Source organism: Salvia splendens, unplaced genomic scaffold, assembly GCF_004379255.2.
Source record: "Salvia splendens isolate huo1 unplaced genomic scaffold, SspV2 ctg704, whole genome shotgun sequence".
Classification (NCBI taxonomy): Eukaryota; Viridiplantae; Streptophyta; class Magnoliopsida; order Lamiales; family Lamiaceae; genus Salvia; species Salvia splendens.
In genome coordinates, this window is record NW_024599372.1 from 84,696 (window position 1) to 106,512 (window position 21,817).

The following is a 21,817-nucleotide window of genomic DNA, read 5'->3' on the forward strand; positions in this document are numbered from 1 at the left end:
GGCCAATGCATCACCAAGAGTGAGAAGTATTTAAGGCATATGCATGTTTCTACGTTATAAGTGAAAATGTGAAATCAATGGCTTAGTATGGGAAATGAATATACTCCCTCCGTCTCACAAAAATATGGACATTTGGGATGACACGAGAAGTAATGCACAATTGGTAACGTAAGAAATAGATAAAAAGAAAAATAATTGTAGTATTATTAGTGGAGAATGAGACTCACCTTATTAGAGAGAAAGAAGTTCAAATATTGGGACGTCCCAAAATGAAAAATGTCTTTATTTTTATGGGACGGAAGGAACCTGAAAAAAATGGATGATATCAATAAAATTGAGTACAATATTCCTGTGTATGAACATTTGATGATCGCCTAGTGGCGATAAAGATTTTGAAAACTGTGGGTGGGGAATGTACTATGTAGTGCATGATTTTACACTTCAATACCCTACTTATCACCTAATGGAGATACCATATTTATGGAAAACAACAAATAAAGAAAACAAGGATTTCAAAGAAGACATTAGCAAAACAAGAGGAAATAGGAAAAAGAGTTTCATTGAATTCATGAATGTATTGAATAAATATGATGCACATATGATGTATCTATGTACTACTATATACTCCCTCCGTCCCATGTTACTCACACTTTTCATTTTAGGCCGTAAATTTGAGATTGATTTTTTAGTGTAATTAAATTAGAATTTAAGTGTAATGAGACATCACTTAATAAAGGAGCTCTTAACTTAAAATAACATATTAATCAAATGCATTAATTCTAACTTAAACTATAAATAGTGTAAAGAGTTTGTGACGAGTCGAAAAGCAACAGTGCAAGTAATATGAGACGGAGGGAGTACTAGTATATTTTTTTCTGTTGAAGATTGAGTATTGTGGGCAACTTTTGAGACGAGTGGGGGCATTTTATTCAACTTTGTATACACTTTTAGTAATGCGTTATGTGATGAGCAAAAAAAGAGTAATGGGCGATTAACAAGAGCAAGTAGAACAAAAAGAAAGTCATATGATGATGATATGGAAATTCATAAAGTCCTTTCAGACAGACTTCCACATCATACTATATTGGAGTCCAATTTAGAAATGAAGAATGATCCATGTCTTAGGATGCATATTCAATCTTATAATTACAATTTTTCTTTTTTCTTTTTATTTTAGTTGGGGAGGAATGAGGATTTGATCTTTCTCATTCTTAAATTGTAGGAGTGCATATAAATGGGTGCCATCATCTTTCATTTGAGCGACAAGTAGCCTAGATTAATTGTAGTTGAAAGCCCAATTTTCGAACTTTAGCTCGAATGTTTGAGCCCACAAAAAAGTGTATCACCGTGACCGTGAGAACTCCAAGTTTTAGCCTAGATCAGCAATAGCTATTGCCATCTTTTTTCATCTTTACACTACAAATTAAATGCTTTTATTCGTCTACGTTATAGATATTTATTTTTCATGTTTGAATAATATTTTATCGAAATCAAAATTGACGTTCTTAAATACTAGAACTAATAAATTATGTGAAATTTTCAAATAATTATTTTTTTAATTATGTGAATTTAACGCTAAATTTTATGGACTTCCAAATACTATTTGTAACTCTGCAAACTTTGGGAATGTAATATTATTGAAGTTTAGCCTACAACATTATTGAAATTAATTTATAATATAAAATATGAAATAAATTAATATTTATTAATATTTTCATTGCTAAAGTATAAGTTAACTATTCATCAACTTGAATTGTAAAACGAGATGAGAGTTGATGGTAATATTTTATTAGTTAGGCCATAGTTTTATAAAAAAGTGGGAAGCCCACGTTTAGGCCCGCAGTTGAAGAAACCCGTCAATAACCCGCTACTAATTGCTTATAACGGCATCTCCAGGGACTTTCGCCCAGCAGTAACCCAACAATAACTCAGCCACAAACTCATCTTGCCACATCATCAGCACTAAAAATCATCTTACCACATCATCAGACCAAGCAAATAGCCCAGCAATAAAAGCCTAGCAATAGTCTAGCTACATCACTCCTAATTATATAAAACAAATAATAATTGACAATCACACAAAATACGGAATTAAATTTACGACACAGATACGAGAAAATTCAATAATAATATTAAAATTTTAAAAAGTACATTAATTAAAAAAACACGCTTCATTAAAATTAAAATAACATTACAACATCCTCAAGAATGAGTTTGTCCCACATCGAAAGTGGAACATAAAACATTCAAGGATGTCTCTATAAAAGAGAAACAACCAAGAATGAGTTTGTCCCACATCGAAAGTGGAACATAAAACATTCAAGGATGTCTCTATAAAAGAGAAACAACCAAGAATGAGTTTCATTAAAAAAAACATTAAATAAAAAAATTAAAATTTCCGCTCGCCGGTCCGGAGCCTGCAATGGCGGCAAGCAGACCGGCGAGCGCATCGCCCAGCGCTCGCGGATCGGCGTGCGCTCACCGATTTTTTCGCCGAAATGGCGCTGGCCGGTTACAATGGTTCGGCGAGCGAACCGGCGAGCGCCGGAAATCGGCTAGCCGGCCCGCTCGCCGCCATTGGAGATGCTCTTAATGCAAAAGACCCTAAACTTATATTTCTTCTTCAATTGAAACTCTAAAGTGAAAAAACAAATGCAATGTGACTAGCGGAATACAGTATTTTTGTTGTCGTTAATATGTGACAAGAAAAATGTTAGTACTGAATATTAAATGAATTATAGCTTAATATTAAATCAATACTACATATACAATATAAATGATGCTTAATTGCATGGTCCTACAAAATCCATAAAAGTATTGATGAAAGGAAATATTTTCTTACTAATATCAACTTAATAAAGAATCCAATGCCATTCCCGTGAAAAGAAATTGAGAAATGAATCAGATGTGATGACAGCATAAACCTGCATTGGAGCAACGAATTTCTCCCCATGTTTCACTTTACATGCTGTCTCCCGTTGAAAAAGTCGAAACAAAGTCCATCATATAATCAAAACCCTTTTCCCACTAAACAAAACATTTCCCAATTCCCATCTCCCAAAAAAGCCATTTTTAATTAGGATGGCATTGAGTAACAACATCATCGGCGGGGCCAACTTCGTGGCAATGCTGCTGTCGATCCCGGTGATATGGGCGGGGATAACGCTGTCGTCGAAGGCGGACAACGCGTGCGTGAAGATCCTGCAGTGGCCGGTCATCATCCTGGGCGTGCTCATCCTTGTGGCGGCGCTGGCCGGCTTCGTGGGAGGGTTTTGGAGGATCCAGTGGCTCCTCATTGCCTACATGGTCGCCATGCTTCTCCTCATTCTACTTCTCGCTTGCCTGGTTGTATTCATCTACATGGTCACCAGCAGAGGCGGGGGCCACCCCGTCCCCAGCCGTACTTACTGGGAGTACGATCTCGACGGCTACTCCGGCTGGCTGAGGCAGCGCGTTAGCAGCACGTACAAGTGGGATAGGATCAGGAGCTGCCTCAGCTCCACCACCATTTGCGCCGAGTTGAATCAGAGCTACCGCGCGGCTCAGGATTTCTTCAATGCTCCCATCACTCCTTTGCAGGTAATCTCAATTGTCAACAAAGAGGAAAGGAAAGGAAAAAATTTATAAAATGGGACATCAAATTTCATTTCTAGTGTGTATGTGGTTTTGCTTTACTCTATTTTGTTGAAGTTAATTCAAATTTCATCTTTTAAAAGAATCAAGAAAGTGAGTTTATGTGATTTAGTAGTAGAATTCAGTCCGACAACTTCTACTCTTTAGACCTGCAAAAGGTGACCTTATTATACTAAAGCTTTTAATCTACTACTACTTGCTTGGTAGCTTTATGGTGCTGTAAATATTATTCTTAGATTGATTACCACACAAAACATGATTCTGCAAAACATGTTACATAACTTTTCTTTGAGCTTGAGCAATCTTTTCAAACAATAGACTTAAATTTGGATTTCTATCTTAATGAAGTTTTTTTTTTATTTCTATCTTTTTAAATCAGTCTGACTGGTTGAACCATGAATCAATAGCTTTGTTGATTCAATTATTGGTCTGGTTTTGAAAACATTGGTCCCCATCTTTGTATTTTTCATTTTAACCTTAAATCATTTACCCTATAATTAAAACATATGAGAATATAAAAAATAATACTCCCTTAATATAGGACATATTTGATTATTGATTTTTATAAGAAGTGCTTACTTTAGGTGATAAACAGGGTAATTAATCATTTTAACTTGACCTTGTCTTTAAAAAAATATGTTCATTTCCTAATATGACTTTTAAAAATGTGTCCATCCCGGCTTGCAGTCGGGGTGCTGCAAGCCGCCAACAGAATGCGGGTACACGTTCGTGAACCCTACATACTGGATCAGTCCCATAAACAATGCGGCGGACACGGACTGTGTGCAATGGAGCAACGACCAAACGCAGCTCTGTTATTCTTGCGACTCGTGCAAAGCCGGATTGCTTGCAAATCTCAAGAAATAATGGATCAAAGTAGACATGATTTTGATCATCACTCTTGTCGCTTTCATTGCGGTTTATGTATTTGGATGTTGTGCTTTTAGGAAAGCCAAGACTGAAGATCTCTTTAAAAAGTACAAGCAAGGTAATACATACACTTGAAACTAACAATCTTTCATGGGACTATTGTTATTAAACTTATTTACTAGGTAATTAAAGGTGATGTGCTTTGTATTACTCCTATTATTTGCTAGTATGAGTTACTTCTTGAATGTGTTTGTGGGGGACATTTTGATTTAGCTAGTTTGTCACTTGTTATTTACTGGGCTTTGATTTATTTTGTTGGGATAATGTGTAATATATGTGGCTCTTTAGCTTACAAAATTTGCACTCTAATCTATATATGAAGAAACTATAATTAAGGGCACTTGATCTGTTGTCCCACGACCAATTTTTTAATTAATTTTCATTTCTTTAATTAATCTCACTATAGTGTGATTTAATTTAATTTTAAAACTAGTTATTAGGATTTACTTGTCCAATTAGTTTTTTACATTTAATTTGCATCTTTTTAGTTAAAACCTTATTCAAGCCTATAAAATTTTCGATTTCAAGATAATATAACTAGCTTTTGTTTGACTTTTCTATGATAGTGGCATATCATATATATATGTAGTCATTTGTATTAATTTGAATATTCGAAATCCTTGTAATTCGATTCCTAATTACGTGTAATTATCTTCAATTCCGAATTTAAGTAATCTGAATTCATGATTGAATTTGAATTAGAGCTAAAGGAAAAGGTGCATGCATGTGTGAACGCAGAAGGAATATGCATTAGTTCTTCATAGTTTTCAAAAAGTAAATTCTTAGATAAATAGTGAGATCAGTAGTCAGTACCCCACATATTGATATTATCGCTACTTAAAAGAAATAAAGTTATTGGGATTTTCATTATTTGGTGAATGCGCCGAAAGTTTCCGGATGAAGTGCTCCAAGAATGTCGAAACGTATACTACTGTGATTTGTTATTTGTTAGATTGTTGCTAACAAGATTGCTATTGAACTAACTTAAAAATACACTAACAAGCGAGTTTCGTGACAATTTTTTCCGTTATTAAACCCAAATCGTCGAATTTACCAACATGCATAAACAATGTCAATGCAAAATACGATGATAAAAAAAGTTACAGATGGGTGACGATAGTTTTACTGTTAGACTACCGAGGACAAATGTCATCCGAATCGACAAATAGAGAAGATTATTGATAGGTTGTTCGTCGATAGTTACTAGTAATAGAATTTTCCATTGGTAATTTTAATAATAAAAAAATTAACAAAAAAGTGTGTTTCAAAATTATTTTCTGATTAATTAATATTGAATCCAATGATAAAACTGAATATTAAAACTAATTTGTAATAGTGAATTAAATAGTGTTGCACTTCAATAGCAAAATTGAATATTAAATTCTGAATAAATATTGACATAAAAAGCAAGAGACAACAAATTTCTTTGCTAGACTTGCCCAAATCGTAACTACAAATTCATTTACCATAATGGGCCAGCTTATTGAAACTATATAAATGCATAAGAATATAATTTCAGTAATTTCAGTAACTTACAGGCTTTTTGGGTTCAGCCCATGGACAATGGAAAACTCTTTCTAAATGAATTCATCATCTCTATAAAAGCAACTTACCAAATTTATTACCCTAGTCTAGTAGAATTATTTAAATAAACAAAGGAAATTGAACGGTTGATCACACTCTTTTAACATCCTCCACAATGGCGCCTGTCCCGGTGGACGTCCGGCCGGAGTTCCGCGGGACGTCCGTCATTGTGCAACTGTGACGCGGATACCGGAGTTCCGCGGCGTCCCGGGACGTCCGTCGCGACGTCCTTGCGGACGTCCGCCATTGCGTTGACTCCACGGACGTCCGCGCGGACGTCCCGATTATTTTATTATTTTTTAAAAAATTCTATAAATATGGCTCGTTGAAAATTCTATAAATACGACTCGTTGAAAATTCCGTAAATTGTTTAATTTGGTGAATTTGTAAATTTTTATTATTGTGGAAAGTCCGTCGGGATGTCCGTCACTGTGCAGTGGGATGTCCTTATGACGTGGCAGTCCAGTGGAAAGTCCTTATGACGTGGCAGGAGGTGTTTTTGGGATGTCCGCGGGAATGTCCGCCGGGACATCCGCACCACTGTGGATGCTCTAAAAAATGATTGATTCCATCACTCGGATTTGTTTGAATTTGGAAATTTTCATATCAAACATTAATTATTCGTGCTGCACAGATGAAATATGATTACTTCGATTTGCTGGAAGTGATCAATTGCTAACTGATCATTTAATTGCTAACTACTTAAGACCATATGATTTTAGAAAACTTGTTGTCTACAATTTGCCACGTGTAATTTTCATTTTTATTAATTAAATCGAAAAAGATAAAAAAAAACTATCAAATTAGTGTTTTGGATGAAAATGTCAATATAGTGTTTCGAAAATATTAACACAATGCTTTGAGAATGTTAACACATTGCTTATATTGACATTCTACATGTATTATATTGACATATTTTATATATCATGTTGACATTTGTTGTTGTAAGAAAAAATTGAAAATTTTGGAAAAAATTTTCAAATTTTGACATTGGAACATATGCAAGTGAGATCTCGTTAGAATCCTTATGAAATTATCTTTAATTTGATATATGTTGTGCGAAAAAATAATTTAAATCGAGAAAGTTATATGCGTTTTAAAGTTATGAGATATTTTTTAAAAGTTAATTACAACTAATTTGTTATAAATTAACATTAATACCTTATTGACGTTTTTTGTTGATCGTATTGACATTTCGGGACTGATGATCTAAGTCCTTAATTTGAATATCTAATGGCTATTATTTAATTATAATTAGCAATTAAGTATTGAGTTAGCAATATAACACTCCACTCGATTTGCTAAATAATAGCGATAACAGTGACATGATTTTTCTCTACACTTTTTTGGGAATGTTTTTTAGATGTTTTATTGGTTGCATGATCATATAAAGCACTGCAGATTTGGGCCTTAATTCCCAAAAATGGGTTCAAAAATAATTTGTTTTGTTTCTCTTAATTAAATGTTAGGCCTAACAATGTATATAAAATAATAAAACATATTTTGTTCTTTGATTCATTCGCATCTTTTACAATGGCCAGGTAATCGAGTAATTAAAACGTTAATAGTATCCATTGATTATCGAAATAAACCAAAGATGACATTTGGCTACACCTTCAACTTTCACTTGCAAACAAACAAAAAAAAAAGTAGGAAAGGTGGGGCAATCACATTATAACTTGTATAGTACTACTTCACTAGAGTTAAACATCCATAACAAAGGGAAACCTCGAGATGTCTACTGATTACTGCTGTACATGCATCTAATCAACGACATCTACCATATATATTAAATAATAGAGTGAACTATATCTCTTATCTTATCTTTCACTTTCGCACGTAAATGATATTTGATCTTTATTTTATATCGATTTTGGTATTTCATAACAAAAATAACTCTATGTACCAAACATGTGATTTTTTTACTATAGAAAATATTTTTGGAAATTTCAATTAAATAGAACCAAATATGTGATTTTTTTCCTTCCTTTCTTATTTCTTTTTTTCTTCTTTAGTTTATTCTTCTTTCTTTTTTCTTCAACTTCTTCTTTCTTTTTAGTATTTTATCTTCCTTTCTTCTTTCTTTTTTCTCCTTATTTTATGTTTCCTCTTTTTCCCTTCTCTTCTTTTTTCCTCTTTCTTTTTAGTGTTTTATACATACATCTAATTGTATTCATGAAATAAATTAATAACAAAACACCTAATTAAATTAATTATATAAAGTAATTAAATCAATTGTATATTTTTAATTAAATTATGTATACTCATTTTAGGGTTGAAACACCTAACTGAAAACATTCAACTCTTTATCATTATGAATACAATTCACAATTTTAAATTTTGATTAAGACTATATTGATTAGTTATTAATTTAATATAAAATAATAATTATTATTTTTTATTAATTACTACTAGTTTTTACTATTATAACAATAATATTATTATAATAATTAAATATAATTATAACTATAATTATGATTAAGTATTTAAATGATATTAAAAATAAATTAATTGTTAATTTATAATATCAAAATAATAATATTAATATTGATTTATAATAATAGTATAAAGAGTGAGGAGAATGAGACCATGTTTATCGGTTGTGGGGCTCGACCTCCATGTCACAAATATAAATAAAAAAAATTATTCAACAATTAGTCTCTCTCTCCTTGACATGAGTCTCTTTCTCTCTTCAAACCGACCGAAGGTCTCTCCATCCCTTTCACCACTCAGTCAATGAGATTATGCCAAATGACACAATTTCATTGGCTGATATTTTTATTTTTAATAATTTATATATCTTTAATATATTATATTACAAAATTATAAAAATTATACCAAAATTTATAATTTTTCTTCCTCTATAAATAGAGACCACATTTGCTATAGTTTTACACACAAAAAATATCATATTTTCTCCTCCTATAATCCTTATTGTTTAATAGAATTTCATATTTTTTAGTTTCCCTTGTTGCTAGCTATGGAGGATGATGACAATAATATATTCTTCGATGATGATAATAATATTTTTAGCACCAATTATGTATTTTCAATTTCGTATTTCAATTATTGTAATTTATGTTTTTTATTTGTTTATTTTTATAATTTTTAGTTTGTCATTTATTACGTTTGTCGATAAATTTATAATAATAAGTATTTCATGTAATAATAGTAGTATTAAAAATAATTTAAAAATAAATATATAATAGTGTGGTTGGGTGGTCATTGATAAACCATGAAAATATGTGTGGTTGGGTTGGATGAATATTAATGATGTGGAAGATGATGTGCATGAGATAGAAATGAATTAAATATTGAAAAAATGGATGGTTGGGTTGGGTTGGTGGGTTGCTGATAAACATGGTGTGAGAGAAGATATTATAATACTATCACTTTTGTTACTAGTTTTGTTAATGCCCAAAATATCCTTTATGACACAAATGAAAAAATGAATTTGTTTAGAGGGTATTTTAAGGTGAAAATTGCATCAGGTACCAAAAACGTGATTTATAAGTACCAAAAACGATAGTATAAAATAAAGATCAAGTATCATTTATGTGTGAAAGTGAAAGATCGGGTACTCTAAATAATAATAGAACTATGGAGATCATTCCACATTTCCACGTGTTGTCATCTTTTATTTTTATGGTAAGTTTCATATATAGTGCTAGTGTAGTAGGACGTATATATTCGTCATCATATATTAACTTTGATATTTTATGGCCAAAAAAACAAAGGGGTGGGCAAGAAGGCTGAGTGGAGACTGATTCACATATCTTACTCATTCCTCACTTTTCCGAGTGCCTCTTTACTTGGCTTTCACTACCCACAAAGTGAAAACCAAATTTGAGTTTGACTTATTTTTAGTAAAACAACCTACCGTGTTAACTCACAATGTTAATAATTTGACTACTACTTAATAAACTAATGATATGGACATATATATTTGTTTGAAAATGGCGGTGGATTTGGTAATAGGCAGGAGGCACTCACGGGCCACGGCACATGTCTAAGGTAGTCTCGGCGCCAATGTGCTTGGCAATGGTCGTGCCCCGGGCCGAACCTGAATTGCAAACCCACTATCTGGGACACAGACAGGCTACATCCCTTTTTTCTTTTATTGTTTGTAATATTTTTATTTTATTATGATAAATACATTTATATCTTGTGATCTCACCCTAATACAGCACATCATCACGCCTTGTATTTTTTTTTGGATGTGAATATGCTTAGAATTGAAGGTGTGTATTTATTGTTAAGTGGAGTACAATATTTTCTTGTTCATGATTCAACTTTTCCAAGATTGCGGCTTCAAAGTTGACGACCTTTTCTGTTTTGGAGAATGGCTCAAAGTAGTCTTCACTTGGTAGTGCATTTCAAATGTAACCATCCTAGAACATAAGTAGGACAAAAGGAGTGGAGATTTTTTACACTAAACCAAAATAGCAATTAATGTTATTTAATTTATTTTAAAAGACTTGAATTATGTCATGTTTTAAATGTGACACATACTATCGATATTATTACAGAGGCCCTGATTATTTGTCGAGCTTCAAATATATCTTAAACTATTTCTAATATCAATCAAAGGCACGAACTATTAAGTTTGTAACGATAACGGTTGGGGCTATGATTTTTGTCACGAAACGAAACAATGATGGAGATCGACCAACAACTTATTAATCCCCATGCGAGATTCATCTTAGACATTGATTGAGATTTCTTCATTTGTTATTCTTTGGGGCTCTCTCAATTATTCCCCTAATTTCCAAATGTAGTTCAAACATTTTACTAATATTATTGATTGTTTAGGATATATTTGAGGGGGTTCTCCAAGAGGAAGAACCGATAATTGGTGTGAAACGGAAGAAAGGGAATGAGAATAAATATATATAGAATTCTAAATCTATGCGGTTTGATTCTCTTGGACTTGGTAAGAATCGATGAAGAAAACTTTAGAAAAACTTAGAGAACATAAATAAACAGTACTAATCTATGACTCGAATTTACAAGATATTCTCAACTGATTAAAGTATGCTAAAATCTGTTCTAATTTTTGTTTCTATACAAAATCTTGGTACTTATTCTAGCAATGGCAAAAATGTAGCTAGTTTTATGATAAATAGCCTTCAAGTAGTATTCAAGGTTTAAGTAACCAAATTAAAATTCTAAACAATATTAAAATTTTCACGCTTAATTATAAGAAGATGATGATAAAATCAAAGTCATAATTGTATGCATATTCACTACTCTTTACCCTCCATTTCGGCTCCAAAAGGTTAAGTGTGTGGATGATCGAGTAATTAATAAACAAAGATGAGGGTACATTAGAATTAAATGGGACAAAAGGCGAAAATTAAACAGTAGTAAAAGTTAGTGGCATTTCCCACGAGGGTGACACTTATCCATATTTTTCACATGTTTTTTTGGAGCGATAATGTGTAGATTCCTTTCTCTTCAAAACACAAAACGATAATGTGCAGATAGTGCTAATACTAGATACTTACATAATGATAAATATACATGAATTGTATATATAATTGAATAGTTTAGATATTTTAGATTAAAAATCATTTTATAAACATTAATTAATTTAAAATAAATTATATATTAATCTATCTGAAAATTTTATGCATACATTCAAATTTTAAACTGAATATCTATATACTTATTTAAGAAAAGATTATTTTTTTTATTGAATATAGTATAATTATTTCGAATCAAGCTAGAAATCACATGATAAATTTTTCATATTATTTCTTTTTTATGTACCTTGTATATTTTTGAATCAAAAATAAATTTATTTAACATATGAAAATCAATTAAATTCTAAAGTTCGATAAATAAAGATCCAACTTAATCAAAATAAAAATTTAAAAACCTTCTATATCAAAATGTATTATTACAGCGATCACATGAAATAAAAAAATTGTAAAATGGTCTAATGAAATAAAACTTGTACTGGTACAATGACCTAATGAAAGTATAAATTTGTAAAAGTGCCTACAAAAGCATCTCCATTGTGTTTTACCTGGATTATTTGAGGGTTATTTAGTCATTTTTTATCCCAAAATCTACATACCAAACCCAAGTTTATGATGGTCAAACAAATCATATGAAATTACATTATCAAACTATTTAAATAATTGTGCTACATGTCATCATGGGACCAATCTTGAAAATCACACATGAAATATTTGAAGCGCTTTAAAAGAAGGATCTTGACATGGTTCATGCATGTCATAAATCTTAATGGTAATGTAAGTTCCTTAGTTTTGTACCACAAATAAGATAGTTATACGGAACATAGGATGTGAATCAATGATAGTCATGTTAGATATAACCATGCATCACCTATTGAGAGTCGTTGGATGTTCATGAAAGAAGATCAATGGCTGAAAAAGGGAAGAGATTGGTTAGATCTTTTGGAAAGAGTTGTTGCGAGTTGTCAACCATTTTTTCTGTTATGTGAAGTGATGAGTGTGAACACTCGAGCTGGGACCACGAGCTACAAGAGGCTGGGAGCTGAGTATATAAAGGAACTCAACACCAAGAGCACACATATCACACACACTAGATTCAAGGAGCGTATCATCATCATTTGATTAGCTTTGTATAGCAGAATCAGATTAGAAGTGATAGGAGATTGATACACAGTAGCCTTAAGTTGTAATCCACCCTCACGCATACATCAATAAAGAGTGAATCTATTTCTTGCCTGTGAACGTAGGTTTGCCAAAACCGAACCACGTAAAATTCCCTTCGTGTTGTTCTTCTTGATCTCGTTCAATCGCGCCCAGATTATAACAAGTCCAAATCACACAATAAATCAGATTAACTATCTTGTATTTTAGGAACAATAATGGCTCTGAACCGCAGACTAATATAGCAAAACAATATTGTCTTATGAAAAAAAAATCTAACCCTTACATTGGCTCAATAATTGATTATACTTTTCTGACACCAACATTCCAAATAATATTTCTCACCTCTATTATGTTTTTGTTATTCCTTTTATTCTTACAATCATGTGTACAACAAACACAAGTTTGTCCATTAAATTAACTTTAAAGAATGTCACCAAAAATCAGTTCTTTTATTATATTTGTCCTATAATTAGCCAATTTTCTATTTTTGATTTTTTTTTTCTACCACGCATTATTCTATATTCCAATTATTCAGTATCAATATTTTAATTTCTTTTTTTTTTCTCATACATTATTAATTTATAATTAGAACTCATATCGTCCTTTTACACCTTACTTTTAGAAGATCGGAAGGAGTATATATATATGAATGGTGTGTCTATATATTCCGGTTCTTCGTTCAACCAAAGCAGCAGAGCCCAATCATATGGAAATTTGAGATGCCGATGAAAAGTAAACCAATCTATTGAATTATTAGATCAAATCAACGGCAATAAATGAATGTGGCCCCACCAAAAATGCAACTTGTAAACCCCTCCACCAAGAAAACTAAATTATAAACCAACCATGGATTCCAAGAATCAATACACCTGGCTTTCTTATCACCAATCACCTTTCGACACATTCCATTATTATTTTAATAATATTTTCTTCCACAGGTGGGTCCCTCTATAAATACCTCAGCCATTTCATCATCCCAAATTTAGCATTTCAATATAACAATCCCTCTATTTTTCCTTTTCTTTCGAATATTTTTAAAAAAATGATAAAGATAATGACGCCCTATCAAACTACTATTCCGTTAATTAAGAGGTGTAGCATACTACTAACATTGAGTATGACTTAAAATTTAATATCATGCTATGGTGAAAATTAAGAGGTGTGCAAGTAACATGAGTAGACTGATCAAGTATTTGATACTCTGTGATAAGATTTGTTATATGCTTTGGTGAAAATTAAGCGTCTAAGTACAAAATAAAAGAACTTAATCATCATAAATTCAATTCCTAATAATTAGCGCCTGCTCTACCATGTTGCGGGCTGTTGAACTAAAAACTCATCGAAAAGTTCAATTACTCCAAACCAAATTATATGCATTATTTCCCATAATGTGGATTATGAAACTCGAACATGGCATGTGGAACAAGATGAAGTAATACCCTACTGTTTGTGAACAGTGAACACTAATTAATGAAATAAATAGAAATTACGAACATCAAAATATCTCCACAAATTAGACAAGTGGACATCATATCTCTTAGTTTTCCCAATCTCATTAGTCATTTCATGGAGTACTATTCATTGATGCCCAAAACAAACAAAAAAACAAAAAACATGAATACCCATTTCCTGTAACGCTCGAGTTCAACTATGTGTTAGTATCATACCCATTGCAGCTTAATTAATAACCTAAAATTGGACTCAATCAAATCCAAATTTAGGTAAAACAAAAGCTCAACTTGAGAAATCAAAAGGAGATGAATGCAAATACACAAAGTATAGGCTTATATTTCCAAGTTCCACACTGAACTTTACACATTGTCTTATTTTTGTTTCTAGTCTAGTCTACATTTCACATTTCTATACAATAGTGGCTTCTTCTATGTACAATGTGGTAGGGAACTTGACTAAACACAAACAGAGCTACACCCTTCATTCATAAGGTATGTTTTAAGCATTTTTGACACTATATTTCTAACAGGAGACCTCCCATTGGGGATCTATGTGGAGTACCCTTTCTCCGCTTTGCAGACCGGAAATTCAGCCCCGTCCGTGGTGGCGTAGACGGGGTGAAGCTGCTCGTATTCCGGCTGCTGCTGTACGAGTCCTCTGACTCCGACACGGCTCCCTTCTTCTCCGGTGAATGCCTCCGAATCTTTAGAAATTCTTCGATGTCCCCACAATCTGATAATCAAGAATCAATTATTATACTACTAATTAACCATTAGTCAATCATCACAAAATGCAATCAACCAAACCATCATTTATCAGTCCAATTTTGGAATGTGAATGTTAGTACCCTTGCAGCCGAGAGAGCAGAAGCGGAAGGAGTCGAGGAGGCTGCGATCGCATACTTGGCAGGTGTTGGTGACGCCTTTGCCGGGGCGAGGCTGAGGGCGCTCGTTCAAGAAGACAACCTTAGCGCTGTTGATTATGTATGTCTGAACACAGCTTATGTCCAAATACTTCTGGATTTCATTCACTCTGATCACATCGTGGTACGACGACCTCCTTATCTGCCACCAATTCAATGCGAGAAAAATCAGAAGTAATTCAAAAGTAATCTACCAATGCAAAATGAAAAGTCAACGCTGATAAATAGCCCATTCAATGAGAAAGAAACCAAAATGCTAAAAAAGGGGAATTTTTCTTTTGATGTGAAGAATTGATGAAAAGGCGAATGAATGAATGAAGGGTACCTGGATAGCGCGATGGTCGTGGTGATGAGACAAGCAGAGAGAGCAGAGAGCGCCATTCATACAATCCAAACAGTACATATTGCATTCGCTCTTGTGGGAATCCGCGTGGAATTTGCATTGGACGAAGAAATGCTCCTTCAGCAGAGGCTTCAGCCACGGCGGCCATCGGTTCTCTTCCTTATCACCTCCCTGTTCAATCGCAAACAACTACTATGTTTAACAAAATTGGGTGAGCAAAATGCCAATTGAAGAGTGAGGATTACTTTACCATGATTCCCCCTGTTTTTAGGCTTGACTTCAAAAACAGGGGTTTCCTGGTTTTCAATCGCCAGCTTTAATCAATGCCTTCTTTTCCCTTTTTCACGGAGAGAGAGAGAGAGTGTGTGTCTTTATGAGGCAATTGCTGTGAAGTTTTCTTATGGAGAAAATTCGTATTGCTCGAAAATGGTGGTGTGTGCGTGTAATGTGTGTGTTCGTGCGTTTTCTATAGGAAAGTTATTGCTATATGCGAAGAAAAATAGAAAAGTGGAGTCGAGAAAGTTTTCAAGTGGAGGCGGTGTGTGTATGTGTGTGTGACAAGGAGGTGGGGTGGGGTGGGTTGGGGTGGGGTGGGGGTGGGGTGGTGTTGTTCTTATCTCCTAACCTAAGCATTGAAGTCTACATACATAAACAAAGTCCGGGCCTAGCTCCGAGGCTGGGCCGAAGCTGATTTTCTTTTTTAATATTGCGATATTAAAATAATTGTTTATTTGTTGGCTTTCATTTTCATGTCATGACATATTCTCGGCTTGATCTTATCGATTAACACGAAGATGTTAATTAATGGTTCATATTTTATGATAAATGTCATATCAATGGAAAAGAAAAAGGGAATTTTATGGTGTGCTGCCATTGTATTCAGCATAATAATACATCTTTGTAAAATTTGGTGTTCACTAAATTAAGTACTCCACATCTTATTTGGTGGTGGATATGATAGTGTATTGATTAGTGAGTTGGCGCATTAGGTTCTATACAAATTAATTTCTTTATTTATTGCTGATTATAGAAATTCTAGTACTATTTTCAGCTGGGAATAATTCAGGCCTCTTCAACTAAACAGGGTACCAAACATTTTTATTTATTTATTTAGTTGGGAGGCTGAGTCTTAAATTGTCACTTTATTGTATTTTTGTATCAGTTTGATGTTTATAAATAGACTATCAGTATCAGATAAGGTAGTAAAGTGAAATTCAGAAACCTATGCATGTTACATTACAGTTTGTGCAGTCAGTATCTTAATATTAATATTGTGGACTATATTTTTAAATATTGAGAGCAATTGTGTGATATGTATCAATTTGTATAACGAGTAACGAGTCACGACCACCTACATGAGGGCATCAATATATTTAAATCGCAATTGTCAAACCCTAGTCTTATTCCCACAAGCGCCGCCAAGAAAATACCCCAATCTCCACCTCCATATTTTGAAACCTCTTTTCCCATCGCATAGTTTCTCACTTTCTCTTCTACTTTTAAATCCCCTCCCAATCTTTGTTCTATTTCTCAATCCCTACTCTATGTCTCAATATTTGTTGGTCATTCTCTAGATCTGCACTGCCTCACATGTAGAATAATTTTGGGTTGTGATGAAGACTGAAGAGAAGGGCACAAAATACAGGGTCTTGACACGATGGAATAAATGGCTGAAACTGTGAATTTTTTTTTACAATAAATCGGTTCAACCGGCCTGCGGTTCCCGGTCCAACCGCCCGGTTTATCCGGTCTGAAACGGCCCAAAAACACAATGGTTTTAAGAGGCAAACCGGATCGGACACGGCAACGGTTTCCAGCCAAACCGATCGAACCTGCCGGTCTGCTTCGATTTTTAAAACACTAGGCCCTGGACTTGCACGAAGTGTTGGAAATAACAAGAGATATGTTACACAATACAAAAAAAAGTACAGTATACATAAGAGACAAAATTCGAGATGTTATAACTTTGTGTTCGAATTTTTTTTTTAAAATAATAATAATTAGAAAGCCAAAGAAAGTGTTCCTAAATTAAGGACAAAATAAATTAATTATTTATTTTTTTAAGACGTTTTCATTGCGTTTTCAAATTTTAGTTGGGACACCAACAATAAGGATTTTTTTAAAACGTTGATGATATATTTAGAAACACAAATTAACATCATTAATGTCATTAATTGCATTACAAAGTGTTCTTAATGGATTTTTTAGTTGCAGTGACAGATTTTCATCACCATCCATCAATCAAGGTAAGTTCATGTTGGTGTTATTATTATATGCTTTATATATATGTAATTTAATATTTTAAAAAATAAAATCAATGTTATTATTTTAATTAATTACATAAAATTTAATGGTTGGGGTGTATATTGCTTCTTACTGAGAACTAAATAGTAGGAGTATTACTTTTAAAATATGAAAATCTATAAAAACATATCTATTTTTATGTAATTGATAATATTAATGATACCTAATTATCTTTAAATCCATGCATTATAGTCACATTTATGTGTTTCAACAATTATGAAGTTAGAGGACAAATAAACCAATACTTGATCTTTTCCACGGTTTTTTGAAATAAAAAGACTTGAAATTTTGCATCTCAAGTTTCACAATTATGACAGGCTCTCACAATGTTTCTAGCTACTACCTTTTCTCATAAGTTAATTATTAATGCTAATTGACTTAAATTAGTTCAATTATTAGTTACATTAATTGATGTAGCTGTAAAAAATGTGGACGCAACTTTCATTTTATAAAATAAAAACCTTATTTTGTGCATTAATTCCGGTTTTCTGAATAATTATTTAATATTATAGAAATTTATTTTATCATTAGGGTATAATTTAATTTTAATGGTCGATTACAAACATAATTTTATAATTACTGAGAAGCAAATCTAGTTTATATATGCATGTCTCATGACAGTCTTACATGGACGGCCACCTTTTGAAGTCAACATATATAATTGAGGCTGCTGAGTCATTCTGCCATACTACTACCATTTTTCACTTAATAGTAATTTAAATGATACTCTAATAATTATTCATATTCCTCATTCTCATTTTAGAATTACTATTATGGAAGGAAGATGAATGAATTTCTCTCTTTAACTTTTAAATTGTAAACAAAAGAGGTACATCTTGTGGAATCTGCCTCCAGCCTTCCCAACAAAAGTTAGAAAGGAAATCATCTACTATACAAAAATTAATTACTACTACTAGTATTTCGTTAGTATACACTTCAATATGTATAATTTGATATCTAGTTCTACACAAACATGTGATGTGAATATGATATTTCAACTACTATTTGTTAAGATCATCAAAATTCTGTCAATAGAAAATAGTAGTTAGTACTAATATTTTGCACTAAATCAACAAATAAAATCATCAATGAAGTACAAATTAAACTAATTAAACAAGATACCAATATTTAAGAATTGCTTATTTACTGATTCGTTTTGAGTACACATATTGTTTGAGAGAATTTTTCTCTATTTAGACTTATTTTAGTATACAAATTGTCTTTTTGTCTTCTTCAATCTACTCTGATTTTCGACATTCTTGCATTAGGCATTTTACAAGCACCAATAATGAACTATATCTACATAAAGAAAATAATTGCTTGTTTTTTGGCCATGTAATTGTAGATTCCTTACACATCTTAACTGACATAAAGCCTTAAACCAGTATTTGTAGATCCCTTTCACATACTTATATACAGACGTAACGCCTTCATTCGTAATGTCACTATCAAAAATTTATAATTAAGATTCCATTCTAAAACTAATTAATAATAATAGAATAAATAGATCTTCAGATTTATACAATAGTTTCAGTTCTCTTTCTATAATAGAATTTTGTTATATTCTTATACTCCCTCATTCCCATATAAATAGACCGAATTTCCTTTTTCGTCAGTCTTATAGAAATAATCCGTATCTATTTATGAAAACTTTTTTCTTATTTTTTTACTTTATCATTTATGGGTCCCAGCATCCATTAAATTATTTAAACAATTTTTTCTCCTTCTTTCTTACTTTACAAATTATGGATTAAAACATGTGTCATCCTAATTATCCTATTTCTATGGGACAGAGGGAGTACAGTGTTTGACATTGCTCCATACAGGTACCAGGTTTGTCATTATTCGAATCGGCTCTATCATCTTGGCTCTCAATCAATAGATTCAGTGTTTCAAGTGCAAAGCGATTTCTTTGAAACCTATTTTGGTTTTGAACTTGTTAATGTTGTGTAATCTTGAATTTGATACAATCTCATTATTTTAAAGTGATTCTCTGTGAATTCCTCTGTAAATCATTTCCCCTTCTAATTATTAATAAAAAAATTATCTCACTTTGCTCTGTAGTGTAATATAATGGGCAATAGCTCATCCTCTACAAGAGGAGTTAATTGAGTGGTCTAACGACCTCCATGCCCATGGTAATATTAGAAAATTAATTGTTTTTTAGTCTACTAATGTAATAAAGAAGTAATTGACTTCAATGGAAACGCCATTAATCATGATAAAAAGTTTATTCAAATACAGTAAACTAAAATATAGTTAGCGTGGTTAGTTTAACTAATGTCATAGCAAAACATTACTTCTAGATAAGCGCAGCAAGTGTTTCTTCCAACTTAACAAAAAATTATGTGGAGTATATTTAATTACTATAATAATTTATTCATATGTATATTAAGTCCTAGTCAAATATATGTTAAACTAAGAAACTCGATGTAGACTGAGAATTTTCAAAGCATTACTTACGTAATCAAATTGAATAAAAATTATAATTAAGTGTCTAATAATTCAGGAGAGTTATCTGAATTATTAAGTGTCTACATAATAGAAGGCAAGGGTCATCAAGCTAACCCAACCGTATTTCTATAAATGTGATTGTGTGAGACATATAATTTATATATGTATAGGAGTAGTTCATTTTCATTTAATTATGATTATGCTTGGTATCTGAATTAAAAATTATAATGTCCAAGTTCCTATGTGAGGTGGCTTTGTATAAAATATGAAAAAGATAGGCGCAATAATAGAAGATGGTCAATCCCGACGTCTTGTGAATTTAAAATAAAATATAATTAGTTACTCCATTATTGTTTGTTAGTGCCCTGTCATCTAATAATAGTTGGATATATCTCATTGTTAGTCCACTTTTGTATTGTATTTTATCAAACTTATCAACTGACAAATTGAACTATACCACAATGGAATATAAAACAAAATCAATTGAGATATGTTAAATCTAGTAAAGTTGTAGCATTCCAATGTAAGCTAATTGGGTAAAATATTATTATATTTTTTATTTATGAGATATTATCATGATTAATTATTTGTTTTTTTTCTGAAGTTTCGTTTTAATCTTTTTTTCTGTGTGTGTGAGATTTTTTTTACAAAGTTGCATAATTTATATTTGGGAAAATATTATGAAATACTACTACATTTATGCAGTGTTACTTATCAACACTACCCATTACCAGCATAAGTTAGAATGTGATTTCGACACGATAACAACATAGCAACGAATTAGAGTACATATTTGATCTTGCAATAGTTTTAATTATATGATTTAGTTGCTATTTAGTTTTATTTTTAACAATTGAAAATGATATGACGATGAGTGAGATGCCTGTTTAAAAATTAAAGGCTAATGAGTTGCATAAACAGAAGCCCATAGGCCATATTGCACCTATTTCCTTTTTTGTATTGCTTAATAAAAAAGTGAGCACAAACCTTAGCATCTCGGCCCACTAAATCAGACTGCAATCCAGAATTCCTATTTTATTTTATTTTTCTTTTGTTGTTAATGGAGCAGCATGTTTCATAAGATGGGAAATAAAAAATATCACCTTGTTTATTTATGGTCCTAGTTAGACTTACGATTTTTATACATTACTTAACACCATTCTTTACAAAGTTAACTTTCAATCTCAAGATTGTCACGTGTCCTTAATTCAGCTATAAATTAACCTCGTACTAGTATTTTAGCCTACATTTGTTTTTGGGCTCTCAGAGTGGGTCACAACATGAATTCTAAAATGCATAGCCCATAATTTCTTCATTGAAAACGAGGAGCCCGGATTCAAAAACAATAATTTCTAAAGCAATAAATTGGGTACTAAAAAGTTTCCAAAATTGGCGTTATACTAAGATGCCAGAGAGGGAAAGAGAGTGGGATTGAGAGAGAAATATTGAGTTCATGATTTTGTTTTATTTAAATTTTTTATAAAATTATTTGTTAAGCTTGGTTTCTCCTATATATTTGAGCTTCCAACGACATTGGTTTATCACTAT

At 32.1% G+C, this 21,817-nt stretch overlaps 1 protein-coding gene and 1 pseudogene across 1 annotated transcript; one reads left to right on the plus strand and one right to left on the minus strand.

Moving 5' to 3' along the window:
- Positions 1-2,936: 2,936 nt before the first annotated feature.
- Positions 2,937-4,813, plus strand: LOC121791012 (annotated as a pseudogene).
- A 9,606-nt stretch (positions 4,814-14,419) lies between these two features.
- LOC121791011 (protein RGF1 INDUCIBLE TRANSCRIPTION FACTOR 1-like) lies at positions 14,420-16,005 on the minus strand. Its single transcript, XM_042189081.1, has 4 exons — positions 15,762-16,005; positions 15,494-15,682; positions 15,095-15,310; positions 14,420-14,978 (listed from the first exon to the last, which is right to left on the minus strand). The coding sequence occupies exons 1-4, from the start codon at positions 15,762-15,764 to the stop codon at positions 14,952-14,954; spliced, it is 435 nt and encodes a 144-aa protein (XP_042045015.1). The 5' UTR covers positions 15,765-16,005; the 3' UTR covers positions 14,420-14,951.
- Between the last annotated feature and the right edge of the window lie 5,812 nt (positions 16,006-21,817).

Bases quoted from the DNA above. Each gene is read 5' to 3' on its own strand.
- LOC121791011 (XM_042189081.1), bottom strand. The intron at 15,311-15,493 runs GTACCCTTCATT...AATTGGTGGCAG, and splicing joins ACGACCATCGCGCTATCCAG to ATAAGGAGGTCGTCGTACCA. The intron at 14,979-15,094 runs GGTACTAACATT...CTTGATTATCAG, and splicing joins TCTGCTCTCTCGGCTGCAAG to ATTGTGGGGACATCGAAGAA.